The sequence below is a fragment of the Microtus ochrogaster genome, chromosome 5, assembly GCF_000317375.1.
Source record: "Microtus ochrogaster isolate Prairie Vole_2 chromosome 5, MicOch1.0, whole genome shotgun sequence".
Classification (NCBI taxonomy): Eukaryota; Metazoa; Chordata; class Mammalia; order Rodentia; family Cricetidae; genus Microtus; species Microtus ochrogaster.
Genome location: NC_022012.1, coordinates 96,357,644 through 96,374,164, shown reverse-complemented (window position 1 = coordinate 96,374,164; position 16,521 = coordinate 96,357,644). Strand labels below are relative to the sequence as shown.

The window sequence follows — 16,521 nt, the reverse complement described above, 5'->3', positions numbered from 1 at the left end:
TGCAAATTTTGTATATTGATACAAATTTGAGATTAATTTTTTAAAACATACTGTACATAGATTTCTAATCTTGTTCTAGGTATTGTACCTGTATATCTCATTTAACAATGTAATGCAAATTTCTATTCCTTGAAAGTTGTTACCAACTGTTTAGGATAATAAGGAAATGCAGATTAGTAATTAGTCACCTAATACAATCGAACTTGTAGTTACATTAGGTATGTTTTTAAGGTCAAACAAAGATATATTTTAAATACATAGGTCATCTTCAAACACTTCAGAGATTTACAGGATATGACACTTAAGATGTTTCAATAACACTGTTTTTTTTGTTTCTTTTTTATGGCAATGAGACAGGTCTGCTCCTGGCAGCACCAATCTACTTCAGAGAAGATAATGGGCATCAGAGAAACTCCATGTGGAGTTTACTTTCTTTGTAGCAAAAGTAAACCACTGGGCAAGAAAGTACCCTTGCCTCAACTGCTGACAGCATACTGTCTTAATAGGACAAGCAGGAAATAAAAGAGAATGACTGTTAAACCTTATCCAGGCAAGGCAGGTCAGTCCTTCAAAAACCCTGCTTCATAGAAAAGTCTGTCAAATATTCTAGACCTGTAGGATGAATATGGATGCCCCAACATTGCAGAGGAACTTTGGGTATCTATCAAAGCAGCCAGCTGTTTCTGTCATTTCTCACAATTTTTGGAAGTTGCTTACTCATACTTCCTGCTCACTCAGTTAATATTATTTCCTTCTTGGGTCAGTCTCTAAGGGAGTTAAAACTAGATAGTTATAGTTTTCTTTGTTTACCAGTGAAGAAACAAGTTATGATAGAAAATAAATTAGGTATGAGACTTGGGACTCACCAAGATAGGTTAGGTAATGGAGTATTTTCTCTGAAGTTCTCATATGCAAGTGGACTAGACATTGTTGATGTATTTATTACCTTATATACTGTATATAGTTATTGTACTTATTGTATATAGCTTTCTTAAATTAGTTATAGCCTGAAGGTCAGTGTAAAGAAGCCACACTAGTCAGTCATACAGTCTAGGCAGTGGTTGCCTTTAATCCCAGCAGTCATACCAGTTAGGGAGAAAGGCTGGGCAGTGGTGGTGCAGCATGCCTTTAGTCCCAGCGCTAGAGAAGAATATAGGAGGGGAGGAGACAGGCTCAGTCTCGGTCTCATTCTGAGGATTTGTGGAGGCAGGATCACAAGTTTGGTTTGAAGTAGAGGTAAGAGCCAGTGACTTGCTGCTTTGCTTTTCTTATCTTCAGTTTGAACCCCAATATCTGTCTCTGGGTTTTTATTAATTGTGTTAAATGAAGGTGCCCTCTGAGGCCAAAGGCATAACATTCCATGAAACTGGAACTCCAGGTAGATTGTGAGATACCAAAAAGGAGTGCTGAGAACCAGACTCAGGCCCTCTGCAAAAACAGTAAGCTTTCTTAACCACTGAACCACCCCTTCAGCCCCAGTCTACATAATTTTCTAAGAATTTAGAAAGGAAATCACCATAGCACTTTTATCACATATCAAACCATATGCAGCTTTAGTTAAAGAATTACTTTGGAATTTACCTCTTTTGATTTTGTTTTTAATCTAGTTTTGAAGATACAGAAGATAGAATTTCTATACAGAAATTTTTAGATAAGAGTTATTTACTTTTGTGGTATGAAATGTGTCAGCCCATGTCCTGTCCTCTACAATGGTGACATATTATTGAAACATCTACAATCTTAAATGAGTTGGGGTTTTCCCTGACAGCTCTGAACATTGTGTCTTTGCTTTGTATTTTTGACATTTTAGCTATAATAGTTAATAGAGAGATTAATGTGAGGGATTATTTCTTGATCTATATTTGGGACATTTTTCTGATATACTGCTATTAAATAGAATATGCTTTCGATTTTTATTTCAGCTTTTCTGATAAGTACATGTCATATACTTAGAAAATTATCTATTTTTAAATTTAACATCCTCAAAATAATAAATATTGACAAAATTGATTGCCTATACACTTGCCTCTAAAGCACAATTTCTAACAAGTCTGTGCTTTTAAAGTTATGTATTGCAGGAAAGATAAGATTACAGTCTACTCTCTTTGTCCTTGGACCATAAAAAAAATCAAATTATATAGAAAGGTGTCACACAATTCAATTTTAGAATGCTATTAACCTAGAATTTGAGTAACAAGATACAAGTGAAGATGTTATTCTTTCCTCCCTCTATTTTTCATATAGATGAGTTATTAAAACATTTATTGCAAAAATGCAGGTGATAAAATAAATGGATGTATTTGTTAACTACTTAAACATGAAAGGCTAGACAATACCCAACTGGGGATAGCATAAAATGTATCCTCCAATTTTTTGATTAGACATCTATTTGGCCCTGGATCCAGACACATTTATCTAATATCAAAGCTACTTAAATGAAAGCTAAATCAGACAACTTGAAGATAACATTAAAGACAAGCAACGGAGTCTTTCTGGAAACACCATAAAATTTGTGCATCCAGGTTTATGGGGAATTCATTAAAACATCAACAAATGAATGTACATTAAAACTGCATTTTCAGAAAATAAGCAAACAGCACACTGGAAAAATTAGTCAGCCACAGCTTGTTATTCAAACATGAGTTATAAATTACAAACATTCTGAGCCATAGAGAACAATCAGAGAGTATCTATAAGTCAGTGTCACAATACATATTATAAAAGGGAAGGCAGAGAAATGAAGAAAATTAACTTCTATTTTATTTTTACCTTCTCTGTTACAAAGATGTTTTGTCTATGCTTAATAAACAAAAATTAAACTAACAGCTAATATACTTGTAGGAATGCATTCTATAAATTAATAAAAACTGAATATGTTCAAATTACTGAACCACTAGTTCTATAAGACCACACAAATTACAGGACTACATACTCAATCAAGTTTCTACTTGGAACCAACCATAACCTGCAGACATCAACATCACTGCAGCCATCAGTATTCCATCTATTCTGTGTCAGGCGTAGCTTTCCCATTGATGTAGTGTGACTGTGAAATGTACACCTCCAGGCTCAGTGTTTGAACACTTGGCTCATGTAATGATGTGGTGAGCCATTAAGAAGAGACTCTTTCAGAGGTGAGGGCTGGTTCATGGAAGTATGGCACTAGGAGCAGATCTTGGGAGGTAAAGCCAGCTTCTGGTACTAGTCTGCCTGAACCCTGTACTTTCTAGATAGACAAGAGCCACCTGAGAATCTCCCACAGCCACAGGTTTTAGCTGCTCTAGCTTCTGTGCCATCCCTGCCACAAGGGATTGCTTCTCCTGAGACAGTGAGCCAAAATAAACTTTTTCTGCCAAGTTGTATTTTGTACAGAATGAGAAAAGGAACTAGCACACCTGTAGTTTCTCTTCCCTGCCTCAGTGGTGCCCACCTTTGCTTCAAAATTTGCCCCCATTTGTTTTTTTTTTCTCAGCAGTTTCAGGAAACACTGCCTTTGGCCAGCATGTTTACAAGTCATAAAAGGGTTGGACTGAGATGAGTAGATCTGGACTGCACAGTGAGTCTAGACACACACAACTCTGAAACCTTAGGGATACTCATATTGCTATTCAGACCAAATCGAGTCAAATACTGTGAGATTGTTTTGAAAGGATAAAACTTTATACAGAGTTTCATTATTACTGTTTTATTACTCTGAAATTCTCAGTTTAATTCCCTCCCCAGTCTTCTGTGGGCAAATTGACTGACTTGATTTAGAAAAATGGAGTAATAAGATGATTAAAGGAGTTGTGGATGCAGCTCAGTAGTAGAATGCACACTAAGTGTGCTCTGGTCCCTAGTTTTGATCATTTGCACAAAAAAAAAGCAGAGCAACAGAGAAGTGGGTAATTATCCAACAGTTCTCAAATCAATTGAATTTATACATGATAAGTTCATGTCCTAAAAACAAAGCAAGTTCTCAATTCAAGTGCTTAACTTGAATTAATTATGTAAAAAATATTAAAAGTACAAAATAAAAATCAGTACAGAAACAATCTAGATAGTCTCAAATATTCTCGATGCAAACTGTGACTTGGTGCATTGTAATTAATAGTATAATTTGCGAATACAGAATTATTGATATATGGTAATTGTTGGTAATATTTGAGTTTTTAGGAAAGTTCAAATATATATTCTTTCAAATAGATATTTTAAATAAAGTATTTGAGTAGGAAGTAGAATTTTTCCTCAAAAATAATAAGTTTTAATAATTAATCCTAGTAATCCCAACACTGAGGCAGGAGGAGCACTAGGCATGAGTTTGAGACCAGTCCAAGACATGTAGACTCTGCCTCAAAATATTTCCCCTGATGCTGATCCTCTGGCTTGGATTTTCTTTCTTTTTTAAATGTACCTGCACAATTGTTACATACTATGACTTAAACCTTACAGCTAAATTTTATGAAATATGCCCAAAGAGGTTAGCAGAGCACATCAGATCCCCTGGAGCTGTAGCGCACACTTTGGTGAGCCATGCAATGCAGGCAGGTCTGGAAACTAACCAGGGTCTCTCCAATGTCTTCCATTTCTTTATCAACCACGAAAATGCTGTGACTTATTTATTTACTTATTTGAGGCAGGGTCATATTATGTAGTCCTGTCTGGCCTAGAACTCAGAAATCTGCCTGCTTCTGAATCGTGAGTGCTATACCTGAACAAAATACTGTAATTTAAAGAAGTAGTGTTTACATTTTTTGAGTTACTTACAATTTATTGAAGGACCAGGTATTTAAAAAGAGTTCTCCATTTTCTCCAGGTTCAAAAAGTGACCAAAATAAGCAGTTCAGCTTCTGAACTCCACGTCAACAGTTTTTTCACTCTTCTAGGTGTAGCATGCATTGAGAACTAGTTCCTTAACAGAAGTCTCAGATACCTTTAAAAAAAAAAAAAAGACAAGCATACTATCAACCCAGATGCTTCTAGGCCTCTAAAGATGTCCTGCAGACAGTCCTCAACTCCATGAATTGCCCTGATAATAACAGGGAGTGCTTTGCTCAGGAAGTGGGCAGCACGGCTATTTTTGTACTCCCGTTATCAACATTTAAAGGCAACATCTACACCATCAAAATGAAGAATATTACCACCATTGTTTCCTATGAAAACACTTGGTGCTTGTGTCAGGGTTTAAGGATTTACATGGGCTCCATTTTAGCTCAGCCAGATGAGAAGGAGAAAGTGACGGAACAGAAAATGAAGACCATTTCATGAGAGAATTTAAACCCATGAAAATACTTTCAATAAATGTCTTTTTAAATAAAGCATGTTATTAGAAACTACTGAGAATCTACTTTTAAGTGTTTAGACACTGAACCACAGGAATATGAACCCAATTACAGGAACTATAGCTTAAGCATACCTAATTAACAATGCTATAATATTCATTAGCAGAATTCTGCTCAGAATAGAGAGAGCAAGTAGGAATGAAAATACTGAATTTTCTGATCTCCTTTTCTGGATGAAGAATAACTATGGCAAATGCAGGATGACAGAATTGATGATGATAAAAAAAAACAGAAAGAAATTAGGCCATGGTTAATAAACATGAGCACTCCTTGTCAGACATATTAGAAGGATATACAATAAGCCCTTTCCCTAATGGTATACAAACCATAGGTGAATTTAAACAGTTGAAGAACATTTTCTATCAATGGCACTGAGTTGTATGAAATGTATATATTTGAAATTAAGGGAAATTTTTGTTTGTTTATGTACCACAGCACCAAGAGGTCAGAAGACAACCTTGTGGGATTGGTTCTCCACCTTAACCCTTGCCTTTTATATGACTTCTGGAGATCAAACTCAAGTCAGCAGGTTTGGGAGAATTGACTTTCCCTGCTTGCTTATCTTGCTGGTGTTTTTTTCTCCCACTTTCTGTCTGGTTGCCAGTGTCAGTGTGATGATAAAAAACATAAAAACTCATGGTGCTGACAGCAGGTGAAGAGTGCATCCTGCAGACAGCAACAACGCATCCTGTGTATTCTCCATGCATTCCTCATGCCAGATGTTAACTCAGCTCTGGGGTCCCACATGGAAAATGCTTAGCATCCCTACTCTTAGAGGATTAGTCTTCTTGACTGAGATGCCATATAATACAGTTGACCTCTAAGTGTGACTACTTTAATAAATAAAGTTGGTTTCAGGTATTATCAAAGAATAAGTAATAAATATTTAATTAAAATAAGTAAACACACACTACCACCACCACCATCAACAACAAAATAAAAGGAATTAACAATCATTGGTTATTAATATCTCTCAATATCAATGGATCCAATTCCCAAATTAAAAGATACAGGATAACAGAATGGAAACAAAGGCAGGATCCATCCTTCTGCTACATATAAGAAACATACCTCTCCATCAAAGGTAAACCCTCAAAGCAAAGGGTTGGAAAAATATATTCCAAGCAAATGGACCCAAAATGAAAGTTGAGGTATCTATTCTAATATCTACCAAAATAGACTTTAAATAAAATCAAAAGAGACAGAGGACATTTCATACTCACCAAAGGTAAAATGCACCAAGATGATGTTTCATTTCTTAACATCTATGCCCCAAATATAAGGGCACATACATTTATTTTTTTTAAAAGTTACTAAAGCCTAAATCACACATCAAACCTCAGACATTAATAGTGAGAAACTTCAAATTCCATACTCCTCAATTGATAGATCATCCAGACAGAAACTAAACAAATAAACAACGGAACTAACAGACATTATGACTCAAGGATAACAGATATCTACAGAACATTTTATCCAAACACAAAAGAATATTCTTTCTTCTCAGCACCTTGCTGAGCTCTCCAATGCTGATGATATACTCCATCCTAAAGCAAGTCTAATCAGATACAAGGAAATTGAAATAGCCTCCTGTATCCTATCAGGCCACCACTGATTAAAGCTGGATTTCAAAACAATAGAAGCAATAGAAAGCCTATAAACTCAAGGAAATTGAAAAGCTCCGTTGAATGACCAATGGGTCAAGGAAATTAAAGACTTCCTAGAATTCAATGAAAATGAATGTATAACACACCCAAACTTATGGGACACATTGAAAGAGGTGCTAAGAAAAAAGTTAATAGTACTAAGAGCCAAAATAAAGAAATTAGGAAATCTCATAATAGCAACTTAATAACATATTTAAAAGCTCTAGGGGGGATAAAGAAGCAAACACACTCAAGGAGATTAGATGGCAGGGAATAATCAAACTCCGGGCTGAAATCAATAAAATTAAAAACAAAGTGAACTAAGCTCTTTGAATGTGGGTGACAGTTATATGGCTTGATTTATTGGGGGGGGGTGCTAGCAGTGGGGCCAGGACTTATCCTGGGTGCATGAACTGTTTTTGGAGCTCATTCCATATGGTGGGATACCTTTCTCAACCTTGATGCAGGGGCAATGAATTTGGTGTTGCTTCAAGTTTGTATACCAGACTTGTTGACCCCCCAAGGGAGGCCTTGGATAGGAGAAGGTGGAGGTGAGAAAAGAAGAGGGAGGGAGAACTGGGGTTAGTATGTAATTTTTTTTAAATTAAATTAAAAAAGAAAAGATCTTAAGAGCTCAGTCTGGTGCTCCAATTTGGGTCTCTGTCTCTATCTCGATTCATCGCCAGATCAAGGCTCTAAGGTAATATGCAAGATATTCATCAGTATGGCTAGAGGATAGGGTCATTTCAGGATCCGTCTCCTCAGTTGCCCAAGGTACTAGCTGGGGACATCTCCCTGGACACCTGCGAGCCCCTCTAGAGTCAAGTCTCTTGCCAACCCTAAGATGGCTCCCATAATTAGGATATATATTTCTCTGCTCCCGTATCCACCCTTCCTTTATCCCAACCATCCCATTCCTCCAAGCTCCCCCCATCCGACCCTTCTCACGTTTCTCACCCCATTTCCCCTTTGCCCCATGCCACCTCACCCCCAAGTTCCCAGTTTTTGCCCGGTAATCTTGTCTACTTCCCATATCCATGCGGATGACTACATGTTTTTCTTTGGATTCACCTTCTTATTTAGCTTCTCTAGAATCACAAATTATATGCTCAATGTCCTTTATTTATGGCTAGAAACCAATTATGTGTGAGTACATCCCATGTTCATCTTTTTGGGTCTGGGATACCTCACTCAGGATAGTGTTTTCTATTTCCATCCATTTGCATGCAAAATTCAAGAAGTCATTGTTTTTTACCGCTGAGTAGTACTCTAATATGTATATATTCCACACTTTCTTCATCCATTCTTCCATTGAAGGGCATCTAGGTTGTTTCCAGATTCTGGCTATTACAAATAATGCTGCTATGAACATAGTTGAACAAATGCTTTTGTCATATGATCGGGCATCTCTTGGGTATATTCCCGAGTGGTGTTACTGGATCTTGGGGTAGGTTGATCCCGAATTTCCTAAGAAATCGCCACACTGATTTCCAAAATGGTTGCACAAGTTTGCATTCCCACCAGCAATGGATGAGTGTGCCCCTTACTCCACAACCTCTCCAGCAAAGGCTATCATTGGTGTTCTATTCTGACAGGTGTAAGATGGTATCTCAAAGTAGTTTTAATTTGCATTTTCCTGATCGCCAAGGAGGTTGAGCATGACCTTAAGTGTCTTTTGGCCATTTGAATTTCTTCTGTTGGGAATTCTCTGTTCAGTTTAGTGCCCCATTTTTTAATTGGATTAATTAAGAAAACAAAAAATCAATGAAACAAAGAGTTCTATGAAAAAAATCAACAAGATAGACAAACCCTTATCCAAACTAACTAGGAGATAGAGAAAAAAGGTCAAAATTAACAAAATAAGAAATGAAAGGGGGCTGCAGTGCACTGCGCCCCCATCTGCGCTCTATGCGCTACAACACAGTTCACTTTGTTGTGCTTTGGGCAAGGGGATGGAGGTTGAGAAACACAAACACACACAGAGACAGACAGACACATGGACTTCTAATCACTGGTTAAAAAAAAAAGCCCTTTCTTTAATAGCACCATGGAGGCTTAAATACCCAGCAGTCAATGGCCAACAGGTGAAAATCCCATCCTCTAGATCCTCTAGGTAAGGCACAGCTTTTAGTAACTCCAATCAGAAGACTCTAGCAGGGAAGAGCAGCTGAAGGCCAGGAGTCCAATTGGTCCCAATAGGGGGCATCACAAGTAACACCAAGGAAATCCAAAAAAAAAAAAAAAAATCATTAGGCCATACATCAAAAATGTGTACTCCACAAAACTGGAAAATCTAAAGAAAATGGACTGGGACTGGATTTGCTCCCAGCTTCTGCTCCCCAAGGGAGCTTGTTTCCTCAGGCCCTTTCTGTCCGAGGTAGCTTGTTAAGAGCCAGTTCTGTGGAATTTGTTGCCCAAGGTGGAGTTCCTTGCCTCAGGGCAAATGTGGCCTAGGTTACTGGCTTTGACCAGTATCTGTAAATCCTCCTCTGGATTCCCTCCTGCAGAAGTCCTTGGGTTGGAGTTGGACTTGAAAAGGTTTCTGGTTCCAGTCTACTGCCTCGGAGGTCCCAGGCTCAGGTGCGCCCGGACCCACAGAGGACCTGCTTACTCCCTCAGAGGTCCCAGACTCACGTTCAGACCCATAGAGATTCCAGGTTCCTGCCTATTTCCTTTGATGTCCTAGACCAATACCTGGACCCACAGAGTCCTGGTTCAGGCCTAATCCCTCTGAGGACCCAGACTCATGCCTGGCCCTGCCAAAACCTATTCCCACAGAGTTCCAAGGTTCACTCATGCCCAGGCTGGCAGAAGTCCTGGCTCAGGCCTAGCTCCTGGGAGGTCTTAGACTCACCCTGACTGCCATCTCTTTAACAAAAATCCATTCAGTTTGGTTTTGAGTTCTGCTTAGAAAAGCCACAGGTTACCAACATTGGAACAAGTAAGATCAGAACTCCAGCATCTCTAACTGCTTTAGCGATATAGCTGCAACACCTACTGGACCACATCATTGTTACACCTTAAAACTCTCATCTGAAGTAGGATTTTAACAAGGTAAGTCATCTGATAATAGATAATATCACCATCCAGGAGTTTAATAACCTTTTCATTTCTACTATGGAGGGAATTCTAAAAGAAGTATATGACCTACCTGGGATGTATACATTCCTAGCCATATTTGCTATTAGTTTGATATTTCATATTATATCCTTAAAGAAAAGGTTTGATAACAGAATCAAGAATGAGAACTTTTAGAAATGATACAGACTTTATAGACTAGTAATGAAAAGTTAATTTGACAGGAAAAATTTACTCCATGACAATGGGTTATGAAACCTTACAGAATGGTACTGAAAGATTATCTGAAAGAATTCATACTGCTGAAACTGATAATCAAAATCTGTTTAAAAGTTATGACAAGCTAGCCAATAGAATATACCTCCTGGAAGGTATATGCCATCCAAATAATCTATATGCCATCCAAATAATCTCTAAAGATAAGAAACTATCATTAATGGAAAAACTTAAAAACATGGAATCATATGTACATGATGAGAAGCAGAAATTGATTTGATGAAACTGTTAGAAATATTCACAGGTGAAGAAATTCAGCCTTTACAAAAGATAGTGATACATAGATTTGAAACCATTGAAGAACTTGTTGGAATTGATAAACAAGGAGATGAGGTAAAGAAAAAAAGAAATTAATAAAGATTTAACATTGCTAGTACTTCTTAGAGACAGAGATGATTTATCAAGAGTTTTAGTTACTTAGCCTGTTAATGAAAGACCCTAGAATTTCTAAGGCCACGAGGGAAGTCCCCAGACTTAATAACCCAGGCCAGCTGATGCAACAGCAAGAGGTTTTGTTTCAATAGTGCCATCGGGTGTCTTCAGACTCTGGGGGGAGACTGAGCACACCAAGTAAAATTCCAGCAAGCTAATATAGGAAAAGTTAATTACATAATTGGCAGTTTTCAAGCATAAATATCACAAGTTATTTTAAACAGATCAGGCAGTGACAATGGACAAAGTTGTTTGTTCATTCCATTTCCCAGATTCTGGCCCTGACCTTTCCCATCTGGTTTTCGTTAGATTACTCAAGGGGACAGACTGTTCCTTTTGTGAACTGCTGTCATTCTAAGTTTGGCACAAGTGCCAATCACAGGTACCCTGTTCTCTCTTTTTTAAAAAAAAATATTTATTTATTTATTATGTATACAATATTCTGTCTGTGTGTATGCCTGCAGGCCAGAAGAGGGCAATAGACCTCATTACAGATGGTTATAAACCACATGTGGTTGCTGGGAATTGAATTCAAGACCTTTGGAAGAGCAGGCAATGCTCTTAACTGCTGAGCCATCTCTCCTGTTCTCTTAAGCAAACGGGATGTTCTCATGTAAACAGGCCAGCTGCAGGTTCTGGGAGGGGGGAGGGTCCTGTAGGTCTTTCAAGCAAACAGGATGTTCTTACAGGAGCAGCTGGCTGCAGGTCCTGAAGGTCTTTCAAACAGGATGTTCTGACTGAAGGAGGCCAGCTGCGGGTTCTGGGGGGAGGGGGTCCTTGAGGGTCTTTCATTACTATTTCTGAAAAGCCAGAAAAATAGTAAATACATAAAAGGATATACAGAACCTATATGTATAAAAGGTCTAAAATATGTTAAGCAAGCGATAGTATCTTATGGCAGGCATTTACCATATGTGAGATAGTTGGTAAAGACATGGTCTTTAAGAAATAAGGTTACTTCACATGATTGGTTTCAATTTAAAGATAGTTGTATTAGAAGATGGTTCACAGCTACAGTGGAAGTGTTATTGGAGAGAGGAAGCTAAGGTCCTTGAACATCAAGGTAGAATCAGAGATTTTGAGGTCTTCCAAGATCAAATTCTTGGTGATGGCCATTATGCTGATCTGAATAGTCAAGCTATATACAGTGAACATATCTTGTCCCTATGCTATACAGTGGACTTGAATGCTTGGGACAAGATTCAAGAATAGGAAAAAGAATTGAATATATATTGCATACTAAGGTTATTTAAATGGTCCAAGAGAACCATTTGGTGACTTTTTGCAAAGATTAACTAAAGCTCTACAAATAGGGGTAGCAGATCCAGAAGCTAGACTAGTATTCATTGAATCTCTGACTTTTGAAAATGATAATTTAGAATGCAAAAAGATACTTGGGTCCTTAAAGTTCAGATCAACTCCAATGGATGAATGGATCCTACACACAGCCAATGCTCAGTTCTTTGGCTATAACACTGAGGCTTGGGTAGGATAAACAACTTTCAAAGTATGAGGAGACATCAAAATACCAAATGCTTTAATTGTGGTAGAATAGGCCTTCTGAGAAGAGATTGTAGACAGAGCATTCATAGAAATAATGTTTCTTCTGGGAATGATGCAAATAGAAGACCCTAATCTTTTGGATTATAGAGAAGATACGGCAAAGGCCAACAAAGACCAATGAATGTAGATCAACAAGAGATAAACAAGACAACTCACTACCATTGGGAATCTCCTTAAGGGGCCTCTCATAGGTCACAGGTTGAAAACAGTTCAGTCATTCTCAGTAATTTTGGAGGATGCACCTCCCCAGGAAAATTAGAAAATCCAATGCCTATTATAATAAAAAAATACTTCTCATGATGATAGAAAAACTATGGAGGATGAATCAAAAATTCTAATAGAAAATAAAAAACATATATTGGCAGACTTCTATAAATTATCTAAGACCAAAACTGAGAGTATGAATAAATAACATTGTAATGGGAAGAATATTAGGTACAGATACAGGTGTGACTATATTACTCCAAAATCTTGGCATTAGAATTGGCCGCTTGAGGAGGAAGATGTTCAATTCCTAGGGATTGGAACTCTATCCCAACTAAAACAAAGCAAGAGATGAGTTGAATACATAGGTCTAGAAGGTCAGAGAGGAAGATGGAGGCGATATATGGCTAATATACCAATGAAACTATGGGATTGTGATCTCTTACAACAATGAAATTCCAAGATTAACATTCCTGCAGTCTCAGAAATTGGACATAAACCAACTCATGTTTCTGGGAAGGATAATATAAGGACCTATGAAAAACAGTCACTGACCATTTAGACTGTACAAAAACAAGAACAACAACTGGAAAAATTTCAGAGGTACCAATAGCCCTACCTTTAAGTAGCTAATTAAGAATCCTATATATTGTGATATTTCATTTGTATTTTAATAAATAAAGCTTGCCTGAAGTTCAGAGAGTAAAATACCATACTGGCCTTACAGACCACGTGGTGGTGACATACATTTTTAATCTCAGTAGCCACATTAGTTTTTCATAGAAATGGGGTGTTAGTGGTGCCCACCTTTAATCCCAGCACTAGAGAGGAATATAAGATGGGAGAAAACAGTTCTCACACAAGTATAATTCTTAGATTTCTGGAGGCAGGATCGCCATTTCAGACTGAGGAAGTGACTGGCTGTTTTGTTTTTCTGACCTTCAGGTTGAACCCAAATGTCTGTCTCTGGGTTTTTATTAATTGTGCTATACCTATATGGGTTAAGCAATGGCCTTTAACGAAAGAGAAACTTTAGGCTTTAGAACAGCTGGTATAGATGAAACAAATTAACAGAAGACAAACAGCCAAAGAAAAAGCACATGAAATACACATAGACACAGTGACACACACAGAAATTCCATAAAATGTACATCAGTACATACACAAAAGATCTGAAAAGAAAGAAAAAGAAGAAAAATAAAATGCCCTGACAAATCATTATGAGACAAGCAACCTGCAAAAATGCCATTGAGTTCATTTTGTACTGGCCATCTACTACTCGGCATGTGATATCTCCTGAAGACTGGTTCTTTGATACTATGTCAAAGAAAACTAGTTTTTCCTTTGTGAATAGTGTGATGGTTTGAAAGAAATGGCCCCTGTCTTAGTTAGGGTTTCTATTGCTGTGAAGAGACACAATGACCATGACAACTCTTATAAAGGAAAATGTTTAATTGAGGTGGCAGTTTACAGTTTTAGAGGTTTAGTCTATTAGCATCATGGCAGGAACCTGGTGGCATACAGGCAGACATGATTCAGGCTACATCTTGATCAGAAGGCAGCAGGAAGTAGACTGACAATAGGATAAACCTTGATTCTAGGAGATGTTGTGGTGACACACTTCCTCCAACAAGGTCACACCTTCAATGAGGTCATAACTGCTAATAGTTCCACCCCCTTTGAGATTATGGGGACCAATTATATTCAAACTACCACAGTCCCCAAAGGGAGTGATACTAAGGCATAAAGTATTTAGTCTTTCTTACAAAATAAATAAAGACTTTAATGATGTCAGATAAATAACAGAGAAAAAGTTGCAAGATTTCCATTACCATGAAGATGATGAGTTTCATAAATTATAATAATTGTTATAGAACTAGAAGGGAAAAATGGTCTAAAGTAATATTTTTATCATTTCTCCACTACACACAAGACAAAAGCAATATTACTGGTTTTTGGATGATTAAGGCTGATTTTCACACACACTTTGCTGAAGTATTTTGATCAACAACCCATTTTTTTTAATGTGCTTACAAAACACATCAAAAATAAACCAGCGATAATTTGAGACAGGATAGAAGATGTTCTCTTTGGGGGAAATGGTTGTAAAAAAGTGTTTGTGTCACACCAAATGTCTTAGTTAGGGCTTCTGTTGCTGTTTAGAGATACTATGAAGCCTGTCTTGGATATTCAGTGTTACTGCATTGGACAAAAGTACAATAGGTATAAGTGACAGTTCAGTTTTTAACCTTTATAGTAGTGTCTAAAAAGTGTTTTTACTTACTAAATTATTTATTAATTTTTAAAATTATAAAAAATTAAAATATTAGATAAAGCAACAGTTGCAACATCAAAGTTGACAAAACAAACTAATAGTGGGCAAAGATTCCAAGAGAAGGCACAAGGACCAGAGGCACACTCACTCACACACTCTGGAATCCCATAAAAGCATTAAATTGGAACCAATAATATGTACTTGGAGGACCTAGTGTAGAACCCTGCAGGCCCTGTCCATGCTGCTTCAGTCTTTGTGAATCCATAAAAGCTTTCCTCATGTTTATTTAGAGAGCATTGTTTTCTTAGTGTCCACCATTCCCTCAGGCTCATAAACCATTTTTCAACTCCTCTTCCATGGCGTTCCCTGAGCTCTGGGGGCTTGGATTTCATGGATATACCCCATTTTTTAGGGCTGAGTGTTCCAAGGGTTCTCACTCTCTGTGCAATGTCTGGCTGTGGGTCTTTGTGTTTGTTCCCATCTGCTGCAGGAGGAAGATTCTCTGATGATAGCTGACCAAAAAAAATATAAGTGAGTATATTTTAATGTTTCCTGGTAGCTGTCTCCTTGATGGAGAGACTAAAAATGACCATCTAAGTCCTCTAGAAACCTGGGGAATTTAGTATGTAAGTGGAAAGTGGTCCAGCTGGTTGGCTAAAGGCTACCACACGAAGAGAAAGAGATTTGGTCAGTCATCCTTATCAACTCAAACCACGAAACCCAATATGGACAAGTTCAACAGAAACACCTGGATTAAAGTCCCAGAATCTGACAGCCTCAGTACCTCCTGTCCTAAGTGCAGGACAAATGATGCTTCTCTCTTAAAGCTGAAAGAGTAGAGGAGAGCTGATAGAAATGAACAGGAAAGGAACTTCCTCATGCTGAAAAGTGTCACCACAATAGGACCAAGAATAGGAGAACACTAAAAACAGTTGGAGCAACTGGCTTGCTCATGCATAAGCTAAGTCACTTCAGGTGGGATATCATTGGATTGACAGAGTTGTATTGGACAGGAACAGTGAATGCAAGATTATAAACTCAGATTGAGAGGGGAAAAACACAGCAGTTGTAGCTTTAGTGCCATCCGGTTTGGCCCCAAAATGCATGCTCAGGTACAGACATGTAAATGACTGAATTATATCAACCGGATTTCAGACAATGACACACCCAGTAACTATCATACAGGTTATGTGCCAACAACAGAAGCAGAAGATGATGTCATCAACAGTTTCTACACAGATCTACAGAACGAGGTCAGCAGGATGCATAAGAATGATACTAATGATTATGGGTGACTTCAAGGTAAGAGTGAGATCTGGAGAACATATGGATTCATATGTCATGGGAACATATGGATTCATATGTCATGGGAACATATGGATTCATATGTCATGGGAACATATGGATTCAGAGAAAGGAATGACAGAGGGAAATGACTGCTTGACCTCTGCTAGGAAATGATTTGTACATATCCAACACAAAATTCAAGTAGGCCAAATCATCAAGATGCTGGATGTGTGAATCCCCTGACAAATGCACATATAGTAAAATTGATTACATTCTGGTCAGCAGAAAACTCTTGTCTGGTGTGGGATGTCCTTTTGTATATGTGTTGCTTTTATTGGTTGATGAATAAAGCTGTTGAGGGCAATAGCTTAGCAGAGTAAAGCCAGGCAAGAAATCAGAACAGAGAGAGAGAGAGAGAGAGAGAGAGAGAGAGAGAGAG

General features: G+C 37.7%; 1 protein-coding gene across 1 annotated transcript in view; it reads left to right on the top strand.

Moving 5' to 3' along the window:
• LOC102001249 (signal-regulatory protein beta-1-like) overlaps positions 1 to 16,090 on the top strand; it is a 73,672-nt gene extending 57,582 nt beyond the window's left edge. The window contains exon 5 of the mRNA XM_013346456.1: positions 15,951 to 16,090. Within this exon, the coding sequence (XP_013201910.1) occupies positions 15,951 to 16,090 (140 nt within the window). The remainder of the gene's footprint in view (positions 1 to 15,950) is intronic.
• Positions 16,091 to 16,521: the final 431 nt, after the last annotated feature.